The 25928-nt window shown below is 36.9% G+C and overlaps 3 protein-coding genes and 1 pseudogene across 3 annotated transcripts; all 4 read left to right on the top strand.

Moving 5' to 3' along the window:
- The first annotated feature begins 955 nt into the window (after positions 1-955).
- Positions 956-5425, top strand: LOC102696206 (extracellular calcium-sensing receptor-like). The gene is made up of 6 exons (XM_069197577.1): positions 956-1170; positions 1358-1649; positions 2090-2911; positions 3355-3582; positions 3810-3933; positions 4402-5425. The coding sequence occupies exons 1-6, from the start codon at positions 956-958 to the stop codon at positions 5310-5312; spliced, it is 2592 nt and encodes an 863-aa protein (XP_069053678.1). The 3' UTR covers positions 5313-5425.
- A 2916-nt stretch (positions 5426-8341) lies between these two features.
- LOC102696400 (extracellular calcium-sensing receptor-like) lies at positions 8342-12412 on the top strand. The gene is made up of 5 exons (XM_006637548.3): positions 8342-8614; positions 9059-9883; positions 10268-10495; positions 11075-11198; positions 11502-12412. Exons 1-5 carry the CDS (start codon positions 8357-8359, stop codon positions 12410-12412), a joined length of 2346 nt encoding a protein of 781 aa, XP_006637611.3. The 5' UTR covers positions 8342-8356.
- Positions 12413-12713: 301 nt separating this feature from the next.
- Positions 12714-19589, top strand: LOC138242245 (extracellular calcium-sensing receptor-like; annotated as a pseudogene).
- A 1674-nt stretch (positions 19590-21263) lies between these two features.
- LOC107079074 (extracellular calcium-sensing receptor-like) lies at positions 21264-24947 on the top strand. The gene is made up of 5 exons (XM_069197410.1): positions 21264-21536; positions 21964-22794; positions 23118-23345; positions 23581-23704; positions 24052-24947. Exons 1-5 carry the CDS (start codon positions 21279-21281, stop codon positions 24945-24947), a joined length of 2337 nt encoding a protein of 778 aa, XP_069053511.1. The 5' UTR covers positions 21264-21278.
- Positions 24948-25928: the final 981 nt, after the last annotated feature.

A 25928-nucleotide genomic window follows, 5' to 3' on the forward strand; every position in this document is an offset into this window, starting at 1 on the left:
ATCTTGACATCTCCTTGGGCAGTGTTTCAGATTCACAAGCTTTAACAAATTACAAGCTACATTCAACTCTAAATGCTGTTTCTTTTATTACAACAATCTTTATTTCACATGTTCCTCTAGGTATACAGTAATCTAAATGTGTGTATTCCTCATCTTGCTATACTGTATACTGGTATGTATGTTGTTTATAGAATGGCATCCACAGCTGTTCTTTGTTAACATTATAGCTTTCTGATATAAGATTGGTGTCTCCTATTGGAATCACCTTAATTAGCTCCATAATTAGCTACATAATACAAGAATGCTCCACTGTTTTACATTACTTTATTAACTTTATTAACTTCAGTAATTTCCATTATGTTAAAGGAGAGAATTACTTAATTTCCATATTTATTTCAAACTTAAATTTGTCAATCTTAACTCTTAAATAATTTCATCATATTCAAATTTGTTCATATAACATTTTCCATCTTGAGGAATACTGAAAGACTACATTGTTTACAGATTGTTTATGAAATCTGCATGCTTGTGACTCTCCTCAGAAAGATGCACTGAAAATAGTATCTTTTAACTCTATACATGACAATTATTTTAACTTAAGTTCAAAAAGAGGAATTTGGAACAATAACTACACTACATAAAAAGTATTGCTTAGACAAGAGGATTTCACATTTAAATGCAATATGACTTTGAGAGACTATTGAGACACTCTTTCAACTATCTCCTTTCCTGTTCAATGGATTCAGAAATGCCAAGTCAAACGTTTTTTTTTTTTAAATGTTGTTCTAACTCAGTTTGCCAAAATATGTTTGTGTTACTCTGTATGATTTAGTTGTGGGATGTCACCTTGCATCATATTTAAAAAAAAACACGTTTAACTCTCCAAGGAACTGGATATAGTCTATATAGCCAAAGTTTTTTAACATTGTATCAACTTAGGCTGTTTTCAGCAACCATGAAAATCATTCAGTGTCCTTTGTATTTACTCTTCTTAGTTCTTCAAGTCCTCGCTTTAAAACAACCCATTTGTAAGTCTCATGGAATATTTGAGTTGAATAGGCTGTATAAAAATGGAGATATTATTTTTGGAGGAATATTCGAAGCACATTTTACAGTAACCTACCCAGAACTGCATTTTAATTCGAAGCCAGACCAGCTAAGATGTGAGAGGTGAGTGTATAGAGACATAATTGAAAAGCACAGCTAAACAATATACAGCTAAACAAAGAAACATATTAGTTTTGTGTCAAAAGGAAGTCATAAGGAAAAAATGAAATTGTGCAGATTATTTTCCCTTAAACCCATAATGATTAAGGCTATTATATTGTGACTATTTTGATTTTTTATTTTCTCACAGCTTTTCTTTACCAGCATTTCAGGAGGCACAGAGCATGGCTTTTGCTATTGAGGAAATAAACAGAGACCCTGCTCTTCTCCCTAACATCACACTGGGATACAGGCTGTATGACAACTGTGAGAACCTGGCAGTGGCTCTGAGAGCAGCAACAGCTCTGATCAGCGGAGAGGATGATTCTGTCACTGACTACAGCTGTACAGGGACTCCCCCTGTCTTAGCCATTGTTGGGGATCCTGGGTCAACAAACTCTATTGCTGTGTCAAGAATACTGGGTCTCTTTCGGGTTCCAATGGTTAACAAAATATTAATTTTAGCATCATAAGATACAAAGATATAAATATATATATATAAAATATATAAATTGAATATTATATATTGAGTTTTATTACAACAGTCAGAATGATGTGCTGGAAAAATGACATTCTTTTCATTACTGTACGTGTACAGTATAATGAAAATAGTCTCATGTGCATGGCAATAAAAACAGGCATATTATTATATATTGCTTTACAAAACGAAGCCAAGCACAGAGTTTACAAAATAATGAAGAATCTTGACATATTCAATTTACAATGTTCAAAAATCATTTTTCTTTTCACTCTGCAATCAAGAAATACACTCTTATTAAACATATAAACTGAAGATAGAATGAACAATATGATTACTCCAATCTATTTTTTATTTACTAAATTATGATCCTCTTTATCAGTGTTTCTTTGTGTTTATTTTCAGGTCAGCTATTATGCTACTTGCTCTTGCCTGAGCAACAGAAAAGAGTTCCCTTCATTCTTCAGGACAATTCCAAGTGATGCCTTTCAAGTCAAAGCCATGGTTCAAATTATCAGGCACTATGGATGGACCTGGGTTGGTGTCATAGCAAGTGATGATGACTATGGTCAGAGTGCTGTCAAGAGCTTTATTGAGGAGGTAAACATGTTTGGCTGTATATCTTTTTCAGAAACTCTCCCCAGTGTCATTTCAAAAGACAGAATGCTGCAAATCATGAGAACTATTAAAGACTCCACTGCGAGAGTTATTGTTGTGTTCTCACAAGGAGCAAACTTTATTCCTTTGGCTGAAGAAATAGTTAAACAGAACCTCACTAGCAGGCAGTGGATCGCCAGCGAAGCCTGGACTACCTCCACTGTAATACGCAGTGAGGAAAACTTCCAATCCTTCGGTGGGACAATAGGAATTGCAATCCGCAGGGGAGAAATCCCAGGGCTGAAAACATTTCTTCTTCAGGTTCACCCGGTGTCTGAAAATGATTTTGTCAACCTGTTCTGGGAAAGCCTGTTTGACTGCGGATTTGGGAATTTAAAAAATGATAATTCTTCATCTCCAAATGGGAGCAAAATCTGCACAGGATATGAAGACATTGACAGTACAGAGACTTCGTACAGTGATGTTTCAGAACTACGGGTTTCCTACAATGTGTATAAAGCAGTGTACGCCTTGGCACACTCCCTGCACAATCTGATGTCCTGTGAGCCTGGAAAAGGGCCCTTTCAGAATAACTCCTGTGCAGACATCACAACTGTGCAGCCCTGGCAGGTGAGATGCATTTTACTCTTTTTAGTATTCATCAACTATCATGTTAATATTTCTCCCAAGATGTAAGATATGATTTATTTTTCTATCAATGGGCTGCACTAGATAAAAAATTAAAACAGCCTTTTTACATATTCTGCTCTAATGTATAATTTTATTTTAATTTGAGTACGTTGAGATAAAATACCATTAAAAATAATGAGAAAATGAATATACATATTTTCTCACTGTAAAAATCAGAAGTTGGGCTTAAATGCTTGATTCACATTTACATTCACATTTACTTCAGATATTTTTTTTCTCTCAGCTTCTATACTACTGTACCATTGCTACTAAAAAAATAACAATGAAAGGGAACTGACAGAAATAAATAACATTTTCAAAGAGTCTGTTGTGCTTAGTTGTTTGATTTAAATTCATTCACCACATATATTATTTCTGTTAAGCTGCTGCACTACCTGGCGAGAGTGAACTTTACGACTCACTATGGAGACAGGGTGTCCTTCGATGAGAATGGAGATGCTCTTGCAATCTATGATGTGATGAACTGGCAGAGGGCCGATGACGGGTCTGTGAAAACAGTAACAATCGGTCTGTATGATGAATCAGCTCCTGCTGGACAACAGCTCACTCTGAATGAGGACAAAATCTTCTGGAACTTTGAACACAACAGCGTAAGTTCATCCAAATTGTCGTTTCAAAAGAATTAGCTATTTGAGCCAATTATTTCATTTTATATTTGATCAATATGGACCTCATTAATGACATTCAAATTGTATTCTGACCTGTATTATTTGTATTGTTGTTGTTGTTATTATTTGTAATAATAAGTTACAAATAAATAATTAAAAAAACAAAAATTCTCACATCTTAAATGAAAATACACTGTTGTTTCTGTTAGCCTCCCAGGTCTGTGTGCAGTGAAAGCTGTCAGCCTGGTACCTGGAAGGCAACCAGGAAAGGGGAGCCCCTCTGCTGTTTCGACTGTGTGCCTTGTGCAGAGGGAGAGATCAGCAACCACACAGGTGGGAAGCATTGCTCATTCAGATATAACCAATACTTATTTTTATGTATTTCTTAGGCTTATTTATCCTATAGGATAATTACCATGAGGAGTGCAAATCTTAAGAGTTCAATCTCGCAAAACATGTTTTCTGCTTTGTCTGCTGCTTTGATTTAGGTCAATTCTGTTTAGACTTGTTTTCTTTCTAATTTCTTGAGAGGCATCCTCTGGAAAAGCAGTAAAAGCTCCCTCTTTAAAAAGTATATATTGAATAATATATTTCAAAAGAAAGAACAACTAAAATTGAAAGCAATGTCTCAGTTTCATTGTTGTTTGCATTTTTCTAATACTGTATAACTGAAATAAAGTAACTCTTCCCTTAGATTTAAGTAGAAAAATATTTTTAAATTAAGCCCTGATGTATCTGGATAGTTTCCTATAGCATATAATCTCAGTATTGGAGAGATTATGTATTTCTTTCTTTTTGTAGATTCCATTGAGTGTTTCAAATGTCAACCTGATTACTGGTCAAACACCAGGAGAGACCAGTGTGTCCCAAAGGAAATTGAGTTTCTTTCACATGACGAAACTTTGGGAATCTCTTTGACAACAGTCTCAGTGTGTGGGGGGTGTATTTCAGCCACTGTTTTAGCTATTTTTATTCACTACAGGAACACCCCAGTTGTAAGAGCCAACAATTCTGAACTGAGCTTCCTGTTGCTGCTTTCTCTAATACTCTGCTTCCTCTGCTCATTGCTGTTTATTGGTCAGCCACTACACCTCACCTGTATGCTGAGACATGTTGTGTTTGGGATCAGTTTTGTCTTGTGCATATCTTGCATTCTTGTGAAAACCATTGTTGTCATCATGGCCTTCAGAGCCACACTGCCAGACAATAATGTCATGAAGTGGTTTGGTGCTGCACAACAGAGAGGCACTGTTTTTGTCTTTACTGTCATCCAGGCTCTGATCTGTATCACATGGCTGAATACAGCACCACCTGTGCCTTTTAAAAACACACAGTATCAAAACTCAAAAATTATTTTTGAGTGTAATGTTGGATCAATAACTGGATTTAGTTTCCTGCTGGGGTACATAGGCTTGCTAGCCAGTGTCTGCTTTGTGCTGGCTTTTCTTGCAAGGAACCTGCCTGATAACTTCAATGAAGCCAAGTTCATCACTTTCAGCATGCTCATCTTCTGTGCAGTTTGGATCGCTTTCATACCAGCTTATGTCAGCTCTCCTGGGAAATACTCAGACGCTGTGGAGATTTTTGCCATCTTGGCTTCAAGCTTTGGTCTCCTTATTGCAATATTTGCTCCAAAATGTTACATCATTCTGCTTCATCCAGAGAAAAATACCAAAAAGGCTCTTCTGGGAAAACCAGGCCTTAAAAAATGAATATATAAATTATCTTTATTTATTGTTGGTTTTATAGTTTCATTGGCTTCAGAATGATGCTTTAATGTCTGTTTTATAAAATAATGATCATTGATGCAAGATGTTAACTTCCTGTTATCTGTAGCTGCTACTGTTCTACTAGTAATAATAAAATTGCTTTCTGAATGCTGTAAACTTATTCTTAATGGAAATGAAAAGCAAAAACATTTTGAATCTCTCTCAATCGTACAAAATCAAAATTTCTATTATATATTAAATATATTGATAGAAATGTGTTACTCTACTTTCACTTCAGCTGGTGTTAAATAAACTAAATAACAGCAATACAACTCATCATTTATCACCATCACTATAGTCAGCAGCTATATCACCCTGGCAGCCCACTGAAGCTCAGCAGGTGTGAGCCTGGCCAGTACCTGGATGGGAGACTCCTGGGAAAGCTAAGTGTCACGGACGTCCAAAGGGACTAACCGTGGAGAGCAGGAGAGTGGAAAAAGACCCATATGCGTAGCGGCGGAACGGGAAAAAGGCCCGGGTTAGTGCAAAGAGTTCAGGAGTGCCGTTTAGAAACCTATGCCCTCAGGTAGCGGATGTGGGGCGACCTGGTGCTAGGCGGGTCTCAGGACATCCGAACGTCAATACTGAGCGAGGGCAGAGTGCAAGACCCTAAAATATATAGCCCAAGGGAAAGAGAGGGACAAGAAGGACAGCAGGCAGGAAACTAGGGACAGGACAGAGAAGGAGCGCCCTCTGGCTGCAGAGGGCGTGACACTAAGGCTGCTGCTTGCAGAGGTGTTAGTGGGACCAGTAGGGGGGCGCTCACCCTGTGGTCTGTGTGGGTCCTAATGCCCCAGTATAGTGAAGGGAACACTATACTGAAAAAAAGGCACGCTCCTTTGAATGAGATGTAAAACTGTCCTGACTCTCTGTGGTCATCGAAAATCCCAGGATGCTCCTTGAAAACAGTAGGGTTGTTAACCCTGATGTCCTGTCCAAATATTCCCCCCTGGTCTTCACCAGTCATGGCCTCCTAATAATCCCCATCTGTGAACTGGCTTCACTACTCTGCTCTCCTCCCAACTGAGAGCTGGTGTGTGGGGAGCGGACTGGTGCAGTTTGGCTGCTGTCGCATCATCCAGGTGGGGCTGCACACTGGTGGTGGTGGAGGGGATTCCCATTGCCTGTAAAGCACTTTGAATGGAGTGTCCAGAAAAGCACTATATAAGTGTAAGGAATTCTTATTATCATTTATCACAGTTTAAGAAAAATGTGCACACATTGTGTCAAGAGCTTGTCATCACCTGGAAACATTGCACTAATTTAATGTAATCAAAATGTTGGAGTCAAAACACAATAAATTCATAGCAGTCACTTGACTGACTATGACTAACCTCTCAAGATCATCCACAATCTGTTTCAACATACTTAAATGTCCTTCATAAGAAAGTGGACAGGTTATGTCTGTTTAAAGACTGAACTTTCTTCTAAAATTTCCCTTTTGGCAGATACCACCTATTTATTTACCTTGTGGTATTCATTTGGAAATTACAATTTAAGGAAATGGTTCTACTTGTCATTTGTCAATAAATTTACAGAAAACTCAGTTCAGAAGTGAACTGTGAAGGAGAGATTGTCTAACCTGTCTCTTGCTTTTGGTGGGGATCTCACCAATACACCTTCCACATGATTTTCCTCTGTTTTCCTCCTTTCCCTGTACCTCACTGCTGGGCCTGGATGACTGAACCCCTGAGGACTGTGCTCTCCTGAAGCCAGAGCACCTCAGTGCTTCACTACAGTCACTCTCACTGCAGTCTGGCTGCTCTGAGTGAACAGCATCTGATGAAGAAGCACACACACCTTTCTGCTCAAATCAGATTACATTTTTTAATTAGCATTATATTAAATTATAAAACTTCTATGTTTTTTTTCTGAAATAAAGCTTGTTAATAGCTGTAAACACTTAAATGTGTCAAAAATAGTTTCATTTTAATTCAGTTCATCGATTTCAAAATGATACAGTGAGAAACAGATTTTGAAACGCATTGGTTTCTTGCCTCACAATGGTATAATGAAATGTACACTCTTTTACCACAAGTTGCATATATTCTTAATAATATTTAAATATATAGTTCAATTTGAATTTGAAAAATCAACTTGAAAAAAAACAGTAAAAGGAAAAATAATACTACATGCATCAGGTACAGTGGTTTGAGATATGAGCAGCAGACATTTCCATTATTATCATGTGTTAAATCGGCTCTGAAATGCTTTCTAAGAAATGTTAAAGGTAACTTGCATTATATAATAACAACTTTAAAGAAGTAAATGAGCTAAGTCTTGCAGGATCATCGCATAATTACTGTTAGCTAGATCCTATAAATGATGTAACTGACCTATGGGAACATTTTTTTTGCATGCCTTTCTAATTGATTTGGTGAAAATACGTATACCTGATTTATTATTTAGCTATGGGATATGACCAAGCATCATTTTAAAAAATATTTAGCAAGGCACTCTCTAAGGACCTGGATATTGTCTATATAGCAAAGGGTTTCTTAACATAACTCTAGTTTAATGTGTGTTTTCAGCAGCCATGCAAATCATTCAGCGTGTTTTTCATTTACTTATCTTAAGTCTTCCAATTCTCACTTTGAAACAGCCCATCTGCAAGGTTCAAGGTCAATTTGATTTGAATGGGCTGTATAAAAATGGAGATATCCTTTTTGGAGGAATATTTGAAGCACATATAAGAGTAACCTTCCCAGAACTGCATTTCACTTCGAAACCAGAGCAGCTGAGATGTGGAAGGTGAGTGTGTAGAGATATCTTTGAACATCATTGCTATCCAATGTACTGTACATCATCACAAAGAGGCATGCAAGCTTCCAGTAAAACGTAACCAGGAGACAGTTAAATTGAGCAGATTATTTTTTTTTTTAGCAACTTTTTTTTAAAATAGCAGAATCCACTGATTTAAAAATGTGTTGCGTTATTGTCTGTCTTCTCCCAGATTTTCTTTGCCCGTTTTTCAAGAGGCACAGACCATGGCTTTTGCTATTGAGGAAATAAACAGAGACCCTGCTCTTCTCCCTAACATCACACTGGGATACAGGCTGTATGACAACTGTGTGAACCTGGCAGTGGCTCTTCAGGCTGCAACAGCTCTGATCAGCGGAGAGGATGATTCTGTCACTGACTACAGCTGTACAGGGACTCCCCCTGTCTTAGCCATTGTTGGGGACCCTAGTTCTACACATTCTATTGCCATATCAAGAATACTGGGCCTCTTCAGGGTCCCGATGGTAACAATAATGCTGATTACAGCGTAATAAAGACATATATGTATAAATCAAATATTGTCAATTCTATCTTTCTAATAGCAATCAGAAGGAATTTTATTCTAAAAAATGAATGCAGAATATTATAAAACATTATATTTATTGCTAGATCAATCACAAACTGTCAAAATATTCTCACAATAAAGTGCCCTAAAAAGTGAATGAAAATCAAGATAGCCAACATCATTTTACATATTAGTCTGGCCATTTAAATTAAGGCTTTTGACATATCAAGTTTGTTTTGTTGGAATAGTACTTTTTTCTCTGCCTTAGAAATAGGTTGTACAATGATAGAATTCATATGTAACTAGAGAAAAGTAACTGATTTGTGATCTCTATTTTTAATAATGTTTTTGAAAATTTTGAACCCATCATGTCTCTTACATTGTGTTTGTATGTGTTTTTCAGGTCAGCTATTATGCTACTTGTTCTTGCCTGAGCAACAGAAAAGAGTTCCCTTCATTCTTCAGGACAATTCCGAGTGATGCCTTTCAAGTCAAAGCCATGGTTCAAATCCTCAGGCACTATGGGTGGACCTGGGTTGGTGTCATAGCAAGTGATGATGACTATGGTCAGAGTGCTATCAAGAGCTTTATTGAGGAGGTAAATAAGTTTGGCTGTATAGGTTTCTCAGAAACCCTCCCCAGAGTGCATTCAAAGCCTAGAGTACTTCAAATCATGCAGATTATTAAACGGTCCTCAGTGAGGGTTATTGTCGTATTCTCCACAGGAGCATATTTTGTTCCTTTAGTTGAAGAGATTGTTTTCCAGAACATAACTAACAGGCAGTGGATTGCAAGTGAAGGCTGGAGTGGCTCCGCTGTAATACGGAGTGAGGAAAACTTCCACTCATTTGGAGGGACAATGGGAATTGCTATCCACAGGGGAGAAATCCCAGGGCTTAAAGAATTTCTCCTTCAGGTTCACCCAGTGTCTGACCCCAAAAATAATTTTGTCAACTTGTTTTGGGAAAGCTTGTTTGACTGTAAATTTGTGAATTTAAAAAATCTTAATTCATCTAACAATGGGAGCAAAATCTGCACAGGATATGAAGACATTGACAGTACAGAGACTTCATACAGTGATGTTTCAGATCTTAGGGGATCCTACAACGTGTATAAAGCAGTGTACGCCTTGGCACACTCCCTGCACAATCTGATGTCCTGTGAGCCTGGAAAAGGGCCCTTTCAGAATAACTCCTGTGCAGACGTCACAACTGTGCAGCCCTGGCAGGTGGGAGACTAATTTCATTATCCTAGTCTTTTCTTATTTTCTTTGAAAAAAGTACTGTACATTCTGCTTTGCTTCAAAATTCTTTATGATGTAAAATATGTTCTAACCTTGTTCTTCATAATAGAGTATATTATTTGATTCATCATTCAGCTGTAGCACATATTCATTTAAAACCCCTTTCTTACCTTTTTTGCTCTACTCATTGCTTATGTAATTTGTTTTATTACATTTTTAAAACAGCAATAAAAACAATCCAATAAACAATACATAGACAGGTACTGTACTGTACATTTGCACTACAGGTATCAGTAAAAAATCATTATTTTCAGAGACCTCCTTAACTGTAGATTAAGGATTCAGATTTATTCATTTTACTTTTCTCAGCTGCTGCACTACCTGGCGAGAGTGAACTTTACGACTCACTATGGAGACAGGGTGTCCTTCGATGAGAATGGAGATGCTCTTGCAATCTATGATGTGATCAACTGGCAGAGGGCCAATGACGGGTCTGTGAAAACAGTAACAATCGGTCTGTATGATGAATCAGCTCCTGCTGGACAACAGCTCACTCTGAATGAGGACAAAATCTTCTGGAACTTTGAACACAACAGCGTAAGTTCATCCAAATTGTCATTTCAAGAATTAGCTATTTATGCCAATTATTTTATTGTATATTTGATCAACATGGACCTCATTAATGACATTCAAATTGTATTCTGCCCTGCAAATAGGATTTTTTTTTTAATGTTTGGAAAATAGAAAAAATAATTCACATTCCATTCTGTATTTAACAGATCCATTTTCACATTAGTGTTTCCCAACTTCATGTAGAACTACATAGAGAGAATCTATATTATAAGAATAAGAATTTTTGTTGTTATTATTATTATTTGTAATAATAAGTTACAAATTAATAATTAAAAAAACTAAAATTTCAATTGTATTCTGCCACTAAGTTGGATTATTGTACAATACACTGTGAGAAATTCAAAATTCATTCTCATTTTGTTTAATGTTTAATAAGTGTATTTCTGTATACTGTAACAGTGTTCATAGTTTGTGTAAAATATATACTTTTAAAATACCCCAAAAAATAATTCATTGCATTAACTGGACACAAAAAAATTGCCAGTGTAGCAAGACTCCTTTCTTAATTTACACATCTTCATCTGAATATGATGCTTTTTTTAGCCCCCCAGGTCTGTGTGCAGTGAAAGCTGTCAGCCTGGCACCAGGAAGGCAACCAGGAAAGGGGAGCCCCTCTGCTGTTTCGACTGTGTGCCTTGTGCAGAGGGAGAGATCAGCAACCACACAGGTGGGCTTTGCTTTTTCGTTTGTAACTTACACTTAATTTACAGTATGTGTTTCTAAAAATGTATTACATAGATTTTATTTTTTTTTACTTTCAGCATTATATAAGTCCAAAAGTACCTCATACTGTATGTTTATGTTTTTTTTCTGTTTTATCTACTTTTTGTTTTGCAATTCTTGTTTTGAATTACCTCTGCCTATTTTGGGCAAGGAACATTTTAGTTAACAGAATAAACAAATGAATAAAGCAAAGTGTCTTATTTTTCATCTCCTATTTATTTATAACTGTAATAAAATATTTTTTCAGATTCCACTGAGTGTTTCAGATGTCCACCGGATTACTGGTCAAACCCAAGCAGAGACCAGTGTGTGCTGAAGGAAATCGAGTTTCTGTCATATGAGGAAATAATGGGAATCTCCTTAACAACAGTCTCGGTGTTTGGGGCATTTATTTCAGCTGGAGTTTTATCTGTGTTCATTTACTACAGGAACACTCCGGTTGTAAGAGCCAACAATTCTGAACTGAGCTTCCTGCTGTTGCTTTCTCTAATACTCTGCTTCCTCTGCTCATTGCTGTTTATTGGTCAGCCACTACACCTCACCTGTATGCTGAGACATGTTGTGTTTGGAATCAGTTTTGTTTTGTGCATATCTTGCATTCTTGTGAAAACCATTGTTGTCATCATGGCCTTCAGAGCCACACTGCCAGACAATAATGTCATGAAGTGGTTTGGTGCTGCTCAGCAGAGAGGCACTGTTTTTGTCTTTACTGTCATCCAGGCTCTGATCTGTATCATATGGCTGAGTACAGCATCACCTGTGCCTTTTAAAAACACACAGCATCAAAACTCAAAAATAATTTTTGAGTGTAACATTGGCTCAATAACTGGATTTAGTTTCCTGCTGGGGTACATAGGCTTGTTAGCCAGTGTCTGCTTTGTGCTGGCTTTCCTTGCAAGGAACCTGCCTGATAACTTCAATGAAGCCAAGTTCATCACTTTCAGCATGCTCATCTTCTGTGCAGTTTGGATCGCTTTCATACCAGCTTATGTCAGCTCTCCTGGGAAATACTCAGACGCTGTGGAGATTTTTGCCATCTTGGCTTCAAGCTTTGGTCTCCTTATTGCAATATTTACTCCAAAATGTTACATCATTTTGCTTCATCCTGAGAAAAATTCCAAAAAAGCACTTATGGGTAAATCAAGTCGAAATAAATAAATATATAATTTCACTCTTTATGTTAATGCTTTTATTGTTCGGCTAACTTTTTACATCACTTTCAATGAAGAAAACTGTAAGGTAATTGCTTATACAGTATAAAACACCTGAAAAATGCAGAAAACTGTGGGATATGTAGTATCATCTCATTTGTGTCATCACTAGCAAAGTCCTTTATGCATGTCATATTAAAATTTCAGTTCTTAATGTAAACAAATTGATTCAATATCTGTGGCACTGCTACTGTTCAGTATCTCTAATTAATTAACAGTACTTTATCTACCTGCATAGTAGATTTCCTATGCAAGACAAAAGGGGCAAACCTTCAGACTGCAGTAACTTCATCTATCAGATAGACAGATACATCATTTTCTCTGAACCTGACAGCAAGGTTTGGATGACTGAAGCCCCTGAGGACTGTGCTCTCCTGTACCCAGAACTCCAGAGCATCTAGGTCGTTCATTACAGTAACTCCAGTAACAGAGTCTAGCTTCTCTTATAAACTCCAAAGACAACTGCTCTGCATTCACATGTATCTGAACTTGCAGCTTAAAAATTCTGTAATTAATAAGGGTATACATTTTATTCTGTATTTGTTTATTTAAACTTTAGATTTTCTACATGATTAGGAATATTTTATTAATATATCTTATTTTCAGGCCCTAGAATTTTACTGTGTAAGCTTGTTTGTAGAGCAGATGACAGTATAATACAATAAGGAATACCATGAAAGATAATAAACACAGTCACTTTACTCCATTAACAACTGATTATAGTTACTGTGTAAAGTTGTTTCATCTTGCAAACAGCTACAAAAGCATTGACACCACTGGAGATTTCTCCTATGTTTTTGAATTTTCTATTTAGTTTGATTTAGAAATATATGTATAGAGTATGAAGAAATCATTAATATTACAAGGCATATTTGCATTTAAAAAATCTAGCCCAAAAGACATTTTAATAGGTAATGTATGTACTGTAAATATTAGAAGATACTGGAATATTGTCACCATTGATATTGGCAAGAGGTAAAATGATGTCACTAAACAAGGGAAATATTACTTACTGTATGTTTTGTACCTTATCCAGACCACACTTTCCAAATATGCATTATAATGAAGCAGAATGACACTGTCACGATTATAGTCCCCCCTCCTTAAGGGTGCTCCAGCCCTTTCACTAAAGACTTTATTCTGTGCACCTGTTTCCCATTCCCAGCCCACCTTAAAAGCCAGGCGCTGACGCTCATCTGGACTCTGCACCTGATTTCCATATCGTGCGAGTCCGGGACCTGGAAGCGCCTGGTCCCGTTAAGGTTTTAACTTTTGTTCCCCGTTCCCCGTTCCCCGTTCCCCGTTCCCCGTCCGCCGTCCGCCGGTTCCGACCCGGCCTTCGTGGTTTTTAATTCCTTGATCTGATGGATCTTCTGGTTTTGGACTTTCTCGTGTGTTTTGGATATTCCCTAAGGACTTCTCTTTTGGATTGTTCGCCTCGGCCACGCCTCCCCCGTGCACCAGCGCACCTTGGACACGCCCCCCTGTCTTCAGCCCCGTTTTCCTGCATGACGTTTCCCCAGTGTTTCCCCACTCCGTCGGACTGTGTCGTCTGCATAGGGTCCGGAAAGAACTGTTCGTTACAGACACTCAGCATCTTCTTTAAACTATTGCATTACAAAACACTCTCTAAGGAGCCTGGTGTGGTTTATATACAGTGGCAGGGATTTCTGTCTTCACACCAAGTGGGACTGTGTACTCACAACATGAAATTCATTTGGTGTGTATTTTTATTACTGCCTCTAGTCCTTCTAGCCTTCACTTTAAAAGTGCCCCTTTGTAAGATTCAAAACAAATTTGAGTTGAATAGCTTGCATAAACCTGGGGATGTTGTTTTTTGGGGGAGTATTTGAAGTACATTTAACGGTTACATATCCAGAACTGGCTTTCACGTCGAAACCAGACCAGCTGAGATGTGGGAGGTGAGTTAAATTACAAATTAATATTTTGACTTCCTTTCCTGTTTAGTATTTTAATCTCTTATCAGAGCTAATGTGTAAGTACTAATCAGCATTTCAAATTATACTGTGTACTATACAGTATATACTGTAGAATTCTTTCTACAATGTCTGTTTTACTTCCATATCTCTAGATTAGGATAAATTAAGAGCAGGAACTATGCTAAAGGATTTTTGGGTATACAGTATTTTCATTTTTATTACAGATTTTCTTTATCAGAATTTCAGAAGGTAGAGACCATGGCTTTTGCTATTGAGGAAATCAACAGAGACCCTGCTCTTCTCCCTAACATCACACTGGGATATACTGTAGGCTGTATGACAACTGTGTGAAGCTGGCAGTGGCTTTTTGAGCAGCAACAGCTCTGATCAGCGGAGAGGATGACTCTGTCACTGACTACAGCTGTACAGGGACTCCCCCTGTCTTAGCCATTGTTGGGGATCCTGGGTCAACAAACTCTATTGCCGTGTCAAGAATGCTGGGTCTCTTTTGGGTTCCAATGGTAAACCACGATACAGTATATAATAAAAACAAGAAATATAGCACTGTCTTGCCCAGACATTTCTAATCCTGGTTCTGGAGAGCCTCATTCTAGTAAGTTGTATTGAACACTCTTATTCCCTTGTTTCTAAAGATATAGACTTCTTGGGTTTGTAATTTGTTTGTGAAGCAAATGAGAGGTGTTATTCTTTCCTAACCAAATGTTTTCAAAATTTTACCTAATGTTTACCTAATTTAATACCTGCATTGCATCACAATTAATTTTAGGAACTGGTGGGTTAGTGGTTATTTCTAAATAACTACTACTAGATTGTGGCTCTCCAGTAACACAGTTCAAGAGTCTAGCCTTTTCTAGCCTATTTTAAAGCATCAAGAGAAACATTCTCTTATTTCTGAAATATTAATACTGTACAAAAACCTATCTAAACAATATTTGCTTCATTGCATCACCATAACATCACCTCCATTTTTAAAATGTTTATCATCCAAGTTTACTAGGAATTTGAATAAATTATTGTTTTACAATGAAATGTAAGCATATAAAATATCGGGTTCAATAAAATGGAGGGGATAATACAATTAATTTACACCAAAAAAAATCATTTGACTTATTAAATCTGCTTTTAAAAAATAGTTTTGCCATCTTAATGAAATCCAATAATATAAAGGATGGATTACAGAAACAGAAAAAATAGTCCAGATTACACATTCATGATCAAATGGAAATAAATCTCTGTGTTCACTCAATTATGTATTTAGGGTTTTTCACTCCCATACATATTACACACCTCTGTAACTTTCTTCACTTTTGTGATAAATGTTATTTCCTCTCTAATGTGTGATTTATATATAGTACTGTATAGTTCTTTCCTTTAATTATACTTTTATTTGTATTACTACATTTCTTCACGTTCTAGGTCAGTTATTTTGCTACTTGCTCTTGCCTGAGCAACAGAAAAGAGTTCCCTTCATTCTTCAGGACAATTCCAAGTGATGCCTTTCAAGTCAAAGCCATGGTTCAAATTATCAGGCACTATGGATGGACCTGGGTTGGTGTCATAGCAAGCAGTGATGACTATGGTCAGAATGCTATCAAGAGCTTTATTGAGGAGGTAAACAAGTTTGGCTGTATATCTTTTGCAGAAACCCTCCCCAGTGTTATAGTACATACTAACATCCTCCAAATTGTGCAAACTATTAAGCGGTCCACGACAAGAGTAATTGTTGTATTTTCACTTGGAGCATATTTCATTCCTTTGGCTGAAGAAATTGTTCAGCAAAATATTACTGACAGGCAGTGGATTGCAAGTGAAGGCTGGAGCACGTCTACTGTAATACACAGTGAGGAAATGTTCAGTTCGTTTGGTGGGACAATAGGAATTGCAATTCGCAGAGGAGAAATCCCAGGTTTGGAAAAATTCCTTCTTCGAATTCACCCCCTGTTTGACGCCAATAACAATTTAGTCAACCAGTTTTGGGAAAACATATTTGACTGCAAATTCAAAGAGGAAACAAAAGACCTTGAAAGTAGTACATTCTGCACAGGATCAGAAAACACTGAAAAAACCAAAACTTCTTACAGTGATGTTTCAGAACTGCGGGCTTCCTACAACGTGTATAAAGCAGTGTACGCCTTTGCACACTCCCTGCACAATCTGATGTCCTGTGAGCCTGGAAAAGGGCCCTTTCAGAATAACTCCTGTGCAGACATCACAACTGTGCAGCCCTGGCAGGTGAGAACTGCTGTTCCTCTGCAGATATGGGTATGACTTCAATAGAATAATCCATATGATGGGAATAATCATTTCCTTCTACAGTATCATGTTTGCCAATGTATTGTTATTTTACAACTTAATACAATTTATTTTCTTCTTGTAAATGTAAATTGATTTAAAAGTTGAATAATACATCAGATTAAAACTGTTCAGAATACGTCTTACACTCCATAAAACTGTTCCTTTTCTAATTACGCTTTTACTGTATTAATGACAAAATGCAGCATAAGAGACTGAAACTATAAGCTATTGTTTACTACCCAGAGATATCAGAAAAACATTTTGCTTCTGAACTGTTATGACAGCAAAATAACCATTGTAATCATCATCTGTAGGATAAAAGTACTTCTTCATATATCTGCACAATAAATAAAACAATTATATATAATGCTTAATTCTATATATGTGATTAATGTAATTTAATTCTGTGCTATTTAGCTGTAAGCTGTTTTTATTTTCACAGAGTCAGTTGGGCTAAAGTCTTGGTTCAAATTCAATCATTTTTATTATTTCAGCTGCTGCACTACCTGGCGAGAGTGAACTTCACTACTCACTATGGAGACAGGGTGTCCTTCGATGCGAACGGAGATGCTCTTGCAATCTATGATGTGATGAACTGGCAGAGGGCCGATGACGGGTCTGTGAAAACAGTAACAATCGGTCTGTTTGATGAATCAGCTCCTGCTGGACAAGAGCTCACTCTGAATGAAGACAGAATCTTCTGGAACTTTGAATCTAATGTTGTAAGTTAAAATATGGATTCTGACCAGCAGTGTTATCAGTTTCAGTGAATTATTTTTCCAGAGAGATAATTTAATTACTATGATCAAAAAGATGATAATGTATTTACAGTAGATCTGATCTCTTTTCCTAATATCTCCTAATTGACAGCAAAAGTCAAATTGCATTATGCCTTTATATAATTAAATATTAAGTAGCTGTAATATTTTATAAAAGCCAGACTGACTGCACTCTTACTTTGAACTGCAAAATACTTGTTACATGTATGTCACTGTAATTCATAAGCAGTAATAACTGTTTCATTTTCACTTTTTAAGTTGAACAATTTATCCTTCCTTTAACAGCCCCCCAGGTCTGTGTGCAGTGAAAGCTGTCAGCCTGGCACCAGGAAGGCAACCAGGAAAGGGGAGCCCCTCTGCTGTTTCGACTGTGTGCCTTGTGCAGAGGGAGAGATCAGCAACCACACAGGTGCTCATCGGACATTCTTTCTGATCTCTACAGTGAAAGAGTAAAAGGAAAGTTAAAAAATAGAGTACTGTTCCTCAAAAGTGTGTATAATTTCATTAAATGTATACATACAGTACCACCTATATTTGAGTGTGTTTCAGACCTGTGTAATCAGTGCTTCACTTTTTAGTTAACATAAACCTTTTAGAGTAACACTAGTTCAGAGCAGATATGCTGATTTTAAATGTCGACCACAAAATCCAGATTTATCTGAATTGTTTCCAATTCTAACTATAGTATACTTCAGATCTAACTCATACTGTATACAGTATGTGTTTTCTATTTTTCATGGAAAACCATAAAACTTGCAGAAAAGTTTTTTCTTTTTGTATAGCTCATGCATGCAAATACTGTAGTCGCCTCACATATTACTATTGACTGAATTCACTGCCTCTTGAAACACAACTAATACTAATTTCCTTACTTCACAGTTAAGCACTGCATCACTGGTAATAATATAATGCAAAGGCAATTAAAAAATAGCTAAGGTTTAGTTTTTTAATAGAGTTGCATATAAATAAATATTGTTCTCTCACCTAACATTCAACCCTGTTTTAGCTTTCATTTAATTTAGTATAAATTGTTCTGGCTTTTACTCCATGAAATTTGGTTTCACAGAGACATTCTCTGAAGAAATGCCTCTTTTTATTTTTACTTTGAGGAGTAATGATTACTGTAATTAGACATTATTGCCATGCTGTAAAAAGTAATTAGACCTTTTCTCTTTCAGATTCAGTTGATTGTTTCCAATGTCCACTATATTCTTGGTCAAACCCAAGCAGAGACCAGTGTGTGTTGAAGGAAATCGAGTTTCTTTCATATGAGGATGTTTTAGGAATTTCTTTGAGTGTAGTCTCTGTATTTGGAGCATGTATTTCAGCTGCAGTTTTAGCTGTGTTCATTTACTACAGGAACACTCCGATTGTTAGAGCCAACAATTCTGAACTGAGCTTCCTGCTGCTGCTTTCTCTAATACTCTGCTTCCTCTGCTCATTGCTGTTTATTGGTCAGCCACTACACCTCACCTGTATGCTGAGACATGTTGTTTTTGGAATCAGTTTTGTTTTGTGCATATCTTGCATTCTTGTGAAAACCATTGTTGTCATCATGGCCTTCAGAGCCACACTGCCAGACAATAATGTCATGAAGTGGTTTGGTGCTGCTCAGCAGAGAGGCACTGTTTTTGTCTTTACTGTAATCCAGGCTCTGATCTGTATCATATGGCTGAGTACAGCATCCCCTGTGCCTTTTAAAAACACACAGTATCAAAACTCAAAAATCATTTTTCAGTGTAACGTCGGATCAATAACTGGATTTAGTTGCCTGCTGGGGTACATAGGCTTGCTAGCCAGTGTCTGCTTTCTGCTGGCTTTCCTTGCAAGGAACCTGCCTGACAACTTCAATGAAGCCAAGTTCATCACTTTCAGCATGCTCATCTTCTGTGCAGTTTGGATCGCTTTCATACCAGCTTATGTCAGCTCTCCTGGGAAATACTCGGACGCTGTGGAGATTTTTGCCATCTTGGCTTCAAGCTTTGGTCTCCTCACTGCAATATTTGCACCAAAATGTTACATCATTCTGCTTTGTCCAGAGAAAAATACAAAGAAAGCTCTTATGCGTAGAGCAGCTCTTAGTAAGTAAATATATTATTCCAGTTTCTGTGTTGTTATTATTTCAGGATTTTGCTACAAAATGTCAAATTATATTGATTTGTCCAAAGGAAAATATCAAAAAGGCTTCATGTATAGATCAGTGTCCAAGTAATTTAATTCTGATTTCACTGTTGGTTTTAGCATTAATAATTTAGGGAGGGTCAGTCAGTGCTGTGTCAGTTTTATCTGTTCAGCATTTGAGTTGATAAAATGTTTATTTCCAAATATTAGCTTTCATTACCTGAAATTTTGCAATGTATGAAGAAAGGTTTTAGGTCCATTGCTTTTTATGTTTCAAGACAAATTGCTTTTTGCTTTCAAGACAAATGCAAATGCAAGAAAAACAGTGATTTGTTGCCCTTACACAATTGTTCTTCCTATGATTGTTGTCTAACTTTATATGACGATAAGATTTTGTCATAGAAAAACTGATTGCATGAAAATGCTATCTCAGCCTAATGTTATTTCATAGGTTACACACTGTTTTTTCTTTGGAATCTTGCCACTTGACTACTGTATACCTGCACTCTAAAACTAAAACATAAGTCTTTTTCAGTTTGTTGAAACTAGTACAGAAATCTAGCGACATAGCTATTATAGCACAGAAACTTCTGTTCTCTATACAAAATGAATGCAAATAAAGTTTTTTCGAAATTTTGGTTTCTTTGTAATTTATTCACTCACTCTCTACAGAGGGAGATGGGGGCTCTATACACTTAAGGTGCTATTTGTCCCAGTGGTATAAATAATGTAGTAATATTTGATTCAAAAAGACAAGGGAAGTCTTTATTGCTGTTGAAAATACCTCCCAAACTGTTGTCTTTTCTTCTGAATGATTTACAATCTGATCAGCCTTAGCATAATTAGGAAATATCTGAGGTATTGGGAGCTGCTTTTTCCAGAAATTAGATAGACTTAAGCACATGCTAAAATTTCAACAGCAAACTCTGGTTTAACAAAAATACCATAGGCAATAATAAGATTCTGGTATACTGTAAGTACATTGGTATAACTCAGCTTTTGTGTTCTGCAATTTTTTTTTTATCAAATACAGTAACAGCAGCTTTGGGATGTCTCCTTGCATCCCATTTAAAACATGTGACATCACAAAAAACATCATAAACAACTCAAAGTTCCCAACGGGCAAAGGTTTTGCCTATATACAGTATCGTGTGTTTTTTACATCACAACGACCGAAGCTGTGTACTTAGCAGAGATGATATTCACACATTGCGTTTTGTTATTATTGGAGCTAGTTTTTCTTGTTCTCCCTTCAAAAGAGCCCTTTTGCAAGCTTCAAGACAATTTTGAGCTAAACAGCTTGTATAAAAATGGAGATATTATTCTGGGGGGAGTATTTGAAACTCATGTTACTGTTACCTATCCTGAGTTGTCTTACACTTCAAAACCAGACCATTTCAAATGTGGGAGGTGAGTTCTAACAGTTTGTGCTAGCTGAAAATGTTTTCTGTCAAACAAAATACTTTGTGAAAAAGCTCAACATCATCAAGTTATACAGTACGCAAGCTACTGCATGTATGTTTAAATAGCTTTCGAGAGCTAAGATTATTTAAAAACTATTATTCGTCTATCCTATAATCCAATTACAATATTTACATTTTAGAATGCTTTGTCACTTTCTAGGTTTTATTTTGCAGCATTTCAGTGGGCACAGAGCATGGCTTTTGCTATTGAGGAAATCAACAGAGACCCTGCTCTTCTCCCCAACATCACACTGGGATACAGGCTGTATGACAACTGTGTGAACCTGGCAGTGGCTCTGAGAGTAGCAACAGCTCTGATCAGCGGAGAGGAGGACTCCTTTACTGACTACAGCTGTACAGGGACTCCCCCTGTCTTAGCCATTGTTGGAGATCCTGGTTCTACACATTCTATTGCCATATCAAGAATGCTGGGCCTCTTCCGGATTCCAATGGTACAGAAAATATTTTATTGATTAGTCTATCTTAAAAATAGATGTAATATCAACAAGCATGATATAATGCATTTTGTTTGTTTAAATACCATTATTTGGAGTAATTATAAAATAAAATACTGTATAATATATATTATAAATACTAATAATCTGAATATTGTTTATCACCTCATGGTTCCAATGAAAAAACATTAAAAATTACATATATTACAAATATTTGTCATACAACACAATTATTTTTAGTCAACTACTGCTGTCAGATTACGATACTTACATCTGTAACATATTAGACTAGATATGAAAAAATAACTACAGTAGGACTTTCATTTCTTCATGACCTTATTAAAAGTTTCTGTCTTTCAAAGTTTCTTATTTATTTATTGATATTTAAAATATATCTTTGTTTCATGATTGTGTTTATTTTCAGGTCAGCTATTATGCTACTTGCTCTTGCCTCAGCAACAGAAAGGAGTTCCCTTCGTTCTTCAGGACAATTCCAAGTGATGCCTTTCAAGTCAAAGCCATGGTTCAAATCCTCAGGCACTATGGATGGACCTGGGTTGGTGTCATAGCAAGTGATGATGACTACGGTCAGAGTGCTGTCAAGAGCTTTATTGAGGAGGTAAACAAGTTTGGATGTATAGCTTTCTCAGAAACCCTCCCCAGTGTCAATCCAAGAATGAGAATACATCAGATCATCAACACTATTAAGCAGTCAACAGCAAGAGTTATTGTTGTCTTTTCAACAGAAGCCTATTTTATTCCTTTGGCTGAAGAGATTGATCAGCAAAAAGTTATAGAAAGGCAGTGGATCGCCAGCGAAGCCTGGACAACCTCAACAATAATAGTCAAGGAGGAAAACTTCCACTCATTTGGAGGGACAATAGGAATTGCAATCCGCAGGGGAGAAATCCCAGGACTGGAGAAATTTCTCCTTCAGGTTCGCCCTCTTTTCCATTCCAGTAATAATTTAGTCAAGCAATTTTGGGAAGAAATGTTTGACTGCACATTCCAGCAGACATCAAATAATTATAATTTCTCATCTCAAATGAGGAACAAAATCTGTACGGCATCAGAAAATATTAAAGACATACAAAGTGCTTACAGTGATGTGTCAGAACTGCGGGCTTCCTACAACGTGTATAAAGCAGTGTACGCCTTGGCACACTCCCTGCACAACCTGATGTCCTGTGAGCCTGGAAAAGGGCCCTTTCAGAATAACTCCTGTGCAGACATCACAACTGTGCAGCCCTGGCAGGTGAGATAGTGTATGCTATATACTAACAGACAATTGTGAAAAACAGCAAGAATAGTAATGTTTGGGATGTGTCTTAATTACTTACAATCAAACAATCAAATATATACAAACATAAATATAGTATATGCCAGTCTAACATATATTAATGTTTTTTTTTAATTAGTTGCATTACAAATATTTTTTCATTCTGAAAAATTAGCTCATTACCAGTGAGGACAAGTTCTGCAGCACTTAATCAGTTAAGTGCTGCAGAAAACCACTGAACTATTTTGTGATTAACTCATTCATTTAATAACAAAATTATTTGTTTATATTTCTCCCAGCTGCTGCACTACCTGGCGAGAGTGAACTTCACTACTCACTATGGAGACAGGGTGTCCTTCGATGAGAACGGAGATGCTCTTGCAATCTATGATGTGATGAACTGGCAGAGGGCCGATGACGGGTCTGTGAAAACAGTAACAATCGGTCTGTTTGATGAATCAGCTCCTGCTGGACAAGAGCTCTCACTGAATGAAGACAAAATCTTCTGGAACTTTGAATCTAACTCTGTAAGTAATTTAAACTTAATTTTCATTCCTTCTGCTTTTTAACAGATATTTTTTTCCCTTTTTTTTTCAATGTATCCCATGTTGGTGTGAAAACGCATACTATAGTGTGATAATAAAAAACAAAACAGATGCATGAAGCAAGTACTGTATGAAAATAAGATAAGAAACTCGTAAAATGCATTAAGTCCTTAAATTTACAAAGCTTGTCCTGTATATGTCATTGTCCCTTCCCCAGCCCCCCAGGTCTGTGTGCAGTGAAAGCTGTCAGCCTGGCACCAGGAAGGCAACCAGGAAAGGGGAGCCCCTCTGCTGTTTCGACTGTGTGCCTTGTGCAGAGGGAGAGATTAGCAACCACACAGGTGCGCAGGGTTGCCTCTTCAGAAATAACTAATACTTATTTTAGCTATTTCTCTGAAAAGTACTCCAAAAGCACCCCTAAGTTTAGAATGTGTGAGATGTATGTTAATGGTAGTATATTCACAACATTAAATGAACTCAAGGCTCAGAGCACATTTTTGTTTTGTCAGCTTCCTGGTTTTAGGTTACTTGCATTATTGCTCTTTTTTGAATTTGTACATTCTTTAAAGCTATTTTAAGCAATGAAATGTTAACTACTGTATAATTGGAACCAAAGTCTCTGAACTATTATTCAATCTATTCTTTCCTTTTGTATAACTTAAATAAAGTAACTTACTTTGTCTTTCAGATTCTATTGAGTGCTTCCAATGCCCATCAGATTGCTGGTCAAATCCAAGCAGAGACATGTGTGTGCCAAAGGAAATTGAGTTTCTTACATTCAGAGAGCCTTTAGGAATCTCCTTGACAACGATCTCAGTGTCAGGGGGTTGTATTTCAGCTGCAGTTTTAGCTGTGTTCATTTACTACAGGAACACTCCTATTGTAAGAGCCAACAATTCTGAACTGAGCTTCCTGCTGCTGCTTTCTCTAATACTCTGCTTCCTCTGCTCATTGTTGTTTATTGGTCAGCCACTACACCTCACCTGTATGCTGAGACATGTTGTGTTTGGAATCAGTTTTGTTTTGTGCATATCTTGCATTCTTGTGAAAACCATTGTTGTCATCATGGCCTTCAGAGCCACACTGCCAGACAATAATGTCATGAAGTGGTTTGGTGCTGCACAACAGAGAGGCACTGTTTTTGTCTTTACTGTCATCCAAGCTCTGATCTGTATCATATGGCTGAGTACAGCACCACCAGTGCCTTTTAAAAACACACAGTATCAAAACTCAAAAATCATTTTTGAGTGTTACATTGGCTCAATAACTGGATTTCGTTTCCTGCTGGGGTACATAGGCTTGCTAGCCAGTGTCTGCTTTGTGCTGGCATTCCTTGCAAGGAACCTGCCTGATAACTTCAATGAAGCCAAGTTCATCACTTTCAGCATGCTCATCTTCTGTGCAGTTTGGATCGCTTTCATACCAGCTTATGTCAGCTCTCCTGGGAAATACTCGGATGCTGTGGAGATTTTTGCCATCTTGGCTTCAAGCTTTGGTCTCCTAATTGCTATATTTACGCCAAAATGTTACATCATTCTGCTTCATCCAGAGAAAAATACCAAGAAAAACCTAATGGGTAAATAAATGGCAACAAAATAAATATATAGATTGATTCCGTACAGTTGGCTTCATTGCTGTATTCATACTTTCCATCCTACTGAATAAAGAAAGCTGTCTTCTAATTGTTCATACAGTATGTAACATCTAAAAAAGCAGAACAATATTAGATATATAGTAACAACTAACTTGTGTCAACAGAAGGTCATTTCTCTGCAACCCATAAGAAATTTACATTTTAATGTAAAAAAACAAAATGGCTGAATTTCTGTGATTGATTGATTGGTTGGTTGATTGATTGATTGGCTGGTTGCCTGGTTGGTTACCTTCTTCCATATGCATTACTGGAGGAATCCTACTCTCTCCCGGTACAGTACAAATAAAAGGCACCCTGGAGGACCCTCAAAAGCAATTGTAAAGAAACAGATCTTTAACCAATATAATGCTTCCTATTTGCCAAATTAAGAAGGAGGCTCAAATATATAGTGATATATACTCTTTACATTTTACAGCTCCTTCTCACTCCTTTCGCTCTTGACAAGACATGATTCTTAAGGACAAAAGTTTGTCTAAATGTCTTTTCTCACTTTTTTAACTTACTGAATTGAATTGGCCATTTTCCCCTTTTTTTGTGCAAGCTACTACTTTCATATAAGTGTTGGTGTTTGCTCGGAAATGTAGTTTTTATTGAATTAAAATGTTCAGAACCAGACAGTAAAAATACAACATCAAATTGAGAGGACATAAAAAAGTGATGCAGCATGGCTAGGTTCAACCAGACAGAGTGAGGGATGACTTGGTCACCCTGTCATTCTGAAAACAGAAAATAGTGTGACATCGTGCAAGGACTTTTTTCCTTCTGACAAACTCACATCTGTGTCTTTGCCTTTATTTGCTATTTTATTTAGCTAAGTTGTTTTTAACATGACAATTAATTTGATTTGAAATTCTAGTAAATCTAGTGAAAATGTCTGAGCAAACAATTCGGAATACCTTCAGAACCGATCA

This window comes from Lepisosteus oculatus, chromosome 13 (genome assembly GCF_040954835.1).
Source record: "Lepisosteus oculatus isolate fLepOcu1 chromosome 13, fLepOcu1.hap2, whole genome shotgun sequence".
Classification (NCBI taxonomy): Eukaryota; Metazoa; Chordata; class Actinopteri; order Semionotiformes; family Lepisosteidae; genus Lepisosteus; species Lepisosteus oculatus.

Bases quoted from the DNA above. Each gene is read 5' to 3' on its own strand.
- LOC102696400 (XM_006637548.3), top strand. From the start codon at position 8,357: ATGGCTTTTGCTATTGAGGAAATAAACAGAGACCCTGCTCTTCTCCCT. The intron at 8,615-9,058 runs GTAACAATAATG...TGTGTTTTTCAG, and splicing joins GCCTCTTCAGGGTCCCGATG to GTCAGCTATTATGCTACTTG. The intron at 10,496-11,074 runs GTAAGTTCATCC...TGCTTTTTTTAG, and splicing joins GGAACTTTGAACACAACAGC to CCCCCCAGGTCTGTGTGCAG.
- LOC102696206 (XM_069197577.1), top strand. From the start codon at position 956: ATGAAAATCATTCAGTGTCCTTTGTATTTACTCTTCTTAGTTCTTCAA. The intron at 1,171-1,357 runs GTGAGTGTATAG...ATTTTCTCACAG, and splicing joins GACCAGCTAAGATGTGAGAG to CTTTTCTTTACCAGCATTTC. The intron at 3,934-4,401 runs GTGGGAAGCATT...TTCTTTTTGTAG, and splicing joins AGAGATCAGCAACCACACAG to ATTCCATTGAGTGTTTCAAA.
- LOC107079074 (XM_069197410.1), top strand. From the start codon at position 21,279: ATGGCTTTTGCTATTGAGGAAATCAACAGAGACCCTGCTCTTCTCCCC. The intron at 21,537-21,963 runs GTACAGAAAATA...GTTTATTTTCAG, and splicing joins GCCTCTTCCGGATTCCAATG to GTCAGCTATTATGCTACTTG. The intron at 22,795-23,117 runs GTGAGATAGTGT...TATTTCTCCCAG, and splicing joins CAACTGTGCAGCCCTGGCAG to CTGCTGCACTACCTGGCGAG.